The following is a 5,796-nucleotide window of genomic DNA, read 5'->3' as shown; positions in this document are numbered from 1 at the left end:
TAATTTCTCCGGCATAGAAATCACGCCAATTATGCTCGCATTATAACTATCCAGTACTTATATATTATTTCTCACATCTTGTATGTCACGTAAGGCTGTCGAACCATAGACAAATAAGACATGTGTCGTGTACCTTGTATCATATGAGTCGTATGTTTTATGTCATACAACATAAATGAACTGTATTTAAGATTTGAGCCGCATATTTTTATTTTTATTAATGATTTGTCGCGTGTTGCGTTTTGCGATCGATATGGAATGAATCTGATGAATCATTGTTCATTTACTACCCCCATAGAGAACACAATATCATGACTCATATGCGTCGATCAGGTTTGAATTGAGAGACATTGGATGCGTATAACCTAACCTGCAATCGGCGGTGTTGCATTTGTTGCCACTATCAAGGCAGTTGCTGGAATCTGCAGTCGAATATAGGTCAAAATCCTGATCGAACTGCGAAGGACTTCTTGAGCTAACTACCTTTTGTTGTTGTTCCTGCTCACATTAGACCCATCAGCTAGGGTTTAAGGTTTTAGGGTTTTAGTAAAAACCCTAAAATGATCAGCTACCTACCAACAACCCGCCAACGTAAGCCGCAATGAGTCATGATTCCAGTAGTGATACAGCCCAGGGCGATGCACCAGCGACGAGTTCGTCAATGCCTGAGTCTAAACGGGATGACCATGGCCAGAGCAGTCCCAATTGTCTTAGCAGCCCCATGATGGAGGTCAATCCTGCTTCTCCCCACCAGCCAATTCAGATGTATGTGGAATCTATATGTTCAATGTGACCTATTTCCCAATGATGCCAAGGTAGTATCCATCTTTAGCTACCTGCACCTGATGTCGATTTGGTTTATGAACCGAAATATTAATTTTAACGCACTAAATTCCTGAACATCATCGAATCCAGATCCGATACTTTGGCCAGGCCCAGCAGCAACCCCAGTGAATCGCTCACTGACCTCAGTGAACACGCTTTGGACGCTGAGAAATCGCTGGCAACCCATCATGTGGGGGCAAATGGAATGGGAGCACCTAAGGCAGCTGTAGCAGCACAGAATGGGTCATCTCTGGGTATAGTGGGGCAGAGAGTTGAGGAGCCTGTACACCAGCTGTCAAGCATGGTCACGAACGGCTTGATCGCTAGTGTGTCTGTGCACAAACAGGCTCATACAAGTATATTAACGCCGATGGATATTTTCACGCACACCGCTGGAGTTACAAATAGCACCACACCTGAACAGACACCTGAAAGCATATCTGAACCCGTCAAGGCGACGAAGAATCATGCACACTCGCTACACGCACATGCACACCATGCGTTACATAAACACAAGCATTCGCATTCACATGCACACGGACATAAACATCCACATACTCATGCGCACAAACAGTCACACACCCATGAAAACCAAACTACACGTGTACATCCACACAAGCATTCAGATTCAATTGCTCTCTCGCAGACACATATACCTACCATTCCAACACAGTCACAAAAGACTCACTGTGCTACTGCTTCGAGCCTGGCAAAGATTGCGGAGAACTCGGTATGCAATACGTGTACCAATCATGAACAGCATATGACAGTTACTACCAATCACGAACAGTATATGACAGTTACTACCAATCACGAACAGCATATGACAGTTAACACACACGGAGCGATGGACCAAGAGCCTTCGCACGAGCAGGTGGACACTCCACTCGGCAGTACGAGGTCTATGGACTGCAATACTAGCAACGGTAGCAGTGCCACACAGAGGCATCTGATACACAACGGGAGCAGTGCCACACAGAGGCATATGGTACACAACGGGAGCAGTGCCACACAGCGGCATCTGACACGCGAGAACGCAGAGACCACCGCTGCAATGGATCTCACTATGGAGGATGGCTCTGCCACACACAACGCCAGTCACGCACGTGATGACCCCGAGAACGACGACAGCTGTCCACCGGTAGAAGTGCACGTGGCAACGGTTGGTAACAGCCCCACCGCACAACTGCGGGGACCAGGGTGTGGTAGTGACCACGTGGGCAGCAAAGCTCAGGCGACGTGCGAAACACGTGCACCCGCAAGCACCAGCGGCAGTCAATTGCTGGGCCACGCAAGGCCCGCTGAGGTGTTGCTCAGCAAACCAGCGGCTGCAAAGGGAGCCGCACCCCAGGCAGCAACGGTTGTAAATGGGGCAGGGCAAGAGGCACAGAGACCGCAGGTGATAAGTGGGGAACTGCTCAAGCATGCACACCCACGCAGGGGTGAGGCGAGTGAGCAGGCCATGCGCACCAACAGCACGCATACAGTGAATGGCAGTGTGGAAGACTGGGTGCAGAGTATGAAGGAGAGTACGCTTAGTGGGTGGGTGGATTGTGCGCCTCAGGCCGCCCGTGTAGATACGGACGGAGGCAGGAGGCAAAGTAATGAACAGATACACAGCGGAACAGAGACGAACGGAGTCAGGGCACAGGAGATGAGCAAAGCGCATCCAACACCACCAACACCACACACAGTACAAGCAGCACAGACAGTACAAACACCAGAGACACCAGAGACAGCACAAAAACCACAAACAACACAAACACCTGCACAGAGGAATGGAACCACCTCGCTCGAAAACAGGGCAAATGGCCCGCCAAATGCTGTGCCACCATATATGGGTGACTCTGATCCGGCCCTCTCCTCCTCTCACCAATGCAATCGCACGGAGACCACTCCCTCGGCCAGTCATGGGCATCAAGTGGATCACACAGTGAGTGCGCACACAGCTGCAGCACATGGCCAGCACACACAGGTGAACACAACAGACACAGCTGAAGCACATGACCAGCACACACAGGTGAAGGCAGAACGAGCCGACACACTCATAGACAACGGACACATGCAGACAAACCCAGCCACGCAGATGGAATACGACCCATTGCCACCCCCGCGATGTCTGTCTGAGCCTTTCATTCCGGACGATACCTCGGCTTGCCAACCCGCACAGCAGAACGGCGACAGGGATACACATATAAGTACACATATAGATGCACAGGCAAGCACACATACAGATGAACAAGCAAGCACATACGCTGATACACACGCGCGGGAAGATGTACAGAACAATGCCAATAGTCAGAGTATGCCCCAAGAAGACAACATCACCAACACACCTAACCAGTCACAGAAACAGCCATCAGACATCACAGCAACACACACATTTAAACGAGCAGCGCCACAAACTTGCGCAGCGGATGCCCCTGCACGATCTCGCTTAAAGCTAGCAGTTACGGACGATGTAGCCACAACCTCGGAAGATGGGTATGTATACATGTGTGCACGCATACCCCGCAGGGTATGTAGAATGCGCCCGTTGTCATGACCTGTGAGCACGTGTTTGCTTAAGAAGTCATCGTTTCGGCATGCGAAGACTTTGGCACCCCCACGTGATGCACTCTGTCTGAGCCAAGATGCATTTCAAATGAGGGCCTACCAGGTGTTGCTCGACCGTGTGACAGTAGTGAATAGACTGGGCATAGCATCACATGGGGTGCGCTCGAGTTATGTTTCCTTAGCGGCTGGATGTGTTTGTTTCTGCCACTCGTCTGCTGCGGTGGCGCATATTCCTATAGTCTTATACCTGCGGCAGAAAGAGTTTTAGACCAACTACATATGGTATTAGGAGTAGTAGAGCAACCAATGGCCAATGTTTATTGGCACGATATGTTTGTTTTGATGTTGTATAAGTGTGCATACACCTAATTTGTATGGTGCTTGAGCACCAAGGGGCCTGTGTCTGGGTTATTTCACCAAGGGGCCTGTGTCTGGGTTGTTTGATCCTATCAAGCATGAGTCCGCTAACCCGTCATTTTCAGTTCTGATGATTAATTTGTCTACTGAGGTGACTAGAGTCTGGCCTTTGCGATTGTGTGTATGTGAGCTACACTCGATTCAATCTCGATTGACATTCTCTTGTTTTCGATGCAACCGATGTGTTGTGAGGGGTTGTGCCTCATCTACACTAAATGTTGCACCTTGTACGAAATGTATGCATCATTGCGAAGGCAGACGAACCGCAAGGAGATAAGTCTATGAATAGGACAAAACTATGTGTTGTATATGTATGTAAGATGCTATCTGTTTATTGTACTCTTTGTACTATATATATACATTAAACCTTACGCTGTTGCAACCACTGGCAGGTCCGTTGCTGATAACTCGGGACGCAACCGTATACCGAATGACCCCATGAACGGTTTGGATGGAGAGAGTGGTGCTGAGATAGCTGATAGACACAAGCCTGAACTATCGCCAACGAGCTCATCTGTTGCCACGCAACCAACGGGCTCCTCTGCTGCCAAGCAACCAACTGGCGATGCTGTGACTGTGGACGATAACTTGCTGGAAGCACTGCAGAGCAATGTGACCAAAAATCGGATGGAAAATGGTGATGATGGGGCAGAGAGTGTTGTAGACAACTCGACAGGACAACCACAGCAACTACAACAGAGTGAGCCACATCAACAAAGCTCACACACTGCACAGGAACGGTCACAACAGCAAATACAACAGCCACAGCAACAACCACAGCAAGCGCATCAGCAGGAAAGCTCACAGCAGCCACAACACCTGCGCAACAGGACACAACAACAGATACGCAGACGGCAGCTGCACGCACAACGGAGACGCCCTGAGGGCATGGACGCCCATGGCAATTGCGAACACACAGCCCCCGACCGCTTCAGCAGTGAGTACAGCTTCCGCTTTGTTGCTGAGCGAGACACGCAGAGCCAGGCCACACACAGTGCACTCGTGGGACAGATTGTGCACAGCTCTGCCGAGGGTGAGGTGAGTCGGTTGGGTGGGGGTCTATGGGGGGCGCCTTCTGCGCTGGTGTTAGTTTTGTACCAAAGTGTGCGATCTATTACTCAGCTGTGAAAGTGTTGTTTGTTTTGAAGCGTTTTGATGACTCAGCTGTGAAAGTGTTGTCTGTTTTAAAGTGTTTTGATGACTCAGCTGTGAAAGTGTTGCCTGTCTACTACACTGCTTTGGAAGTGTTGTCTGTTGATCACTCAGCTGTGGAAGCTTTATCCAGGTGGCAGCTCAACAGCCTGTATGTCACGTTTTCATCTCGTCAATCTCTATGACTGTGCGTGGCATATTCACACCAAGCATGTTCATCTATTACATGGGTGTCGTCCTAAAATCTCCAAGATTATAGTAGAGCTCAGATACTGACTGTACCATCGTATAATATCCGTGCCAATTATGGGATACAGGGCAATGCAATCGCATGTGTGTGTGCAGTAGAAGTAATTCACGAATATGAACCTTTTTCTCGTCGCTTTAATTCTGATCTCTGGATGTTCCCACAATCGATAATCGTACCATAACAGGACGAGATTGTGGGTGAAATGGTGGGCTACAAACTGCCCATAACTGAGGGCACCTCATCGCCACGACTGCACAGCGACACCTACGACATTGCAAATGACCTACATGAGGTGAGTGTGTATGTGTGTCATGTACCTATGGCATTGCAAATGAACTACATGAGGTGTGTGTGTGTGTGTGTCATGTACCTATGGCATTGCAGATGACCTACATGAGGTGTGTGTGTGTGTGTGTCTTGTACCTATGGCATTGCAAATGACCTACATGAGGTGTGTGTGTGTGTGTCATGTACTTCTGGCATTACAAATGACCTGCATGAGGTGTGTGTGTGTTTGTGTCATGTACCTATGGCATTGCAAATGACCTGCATGAGGTGTGTGTGTGTGTTGTCATACTACCTACGACAATGCAAAT

The 5,796-nt window shown here is 49.1% G+C and overlaps 1 protein-coding gene across 1 annotated transcript in view; it reads left to right on the top strand.

The window, feature by feature from the left end:
- Nucleotides 1-511: 511 nt before the first annotated feature.
- Nucleotides 512-5,796, top strand: part of SARC_01865 (hypothetical protein) — a gene marked incomplete at its 3' end in the record, with an annotated part of 8,518 nt that continues 3,233 nt past the window's right edge. The window contains exons 1-4 of the mRNA XM_014304387.1: nt 512-765; nt 916-3,309; nt 4,191-4,836; nt 5,385-5,492. Coding sequence (XP_014159862.1) covers nt 602-765; nt 916-3,309; nt 4,191-4,836; nt 5,385-5,492 — 3,312 coding nt within the window. The 5' untranslated portion in view covers nt 512-601. The remainder of the gene's footprint in view (nt 766-915; nt 3,310-4,190; nt 4,837-5,384; nt 5,493-5,796) is intronic.

Source organism: Sphaeroforma arctica (genome assembly GCF_001186125.1).
Source record: "Sphaeroforma arctica JP610 unplaced genomic scaffold supercont1.79, whole genome shotgun sequence".
Classification (NCBI taxonomy): Eukaryota; class Ichthyosporea; order Ichthyophonida; genus Sphaeroforma; species Sphaeroforma arctica.
Note: the sequence above shows the minus strand (reverse complement) of the source record. Positions and strands in the feature narration are given on the sequence as shown.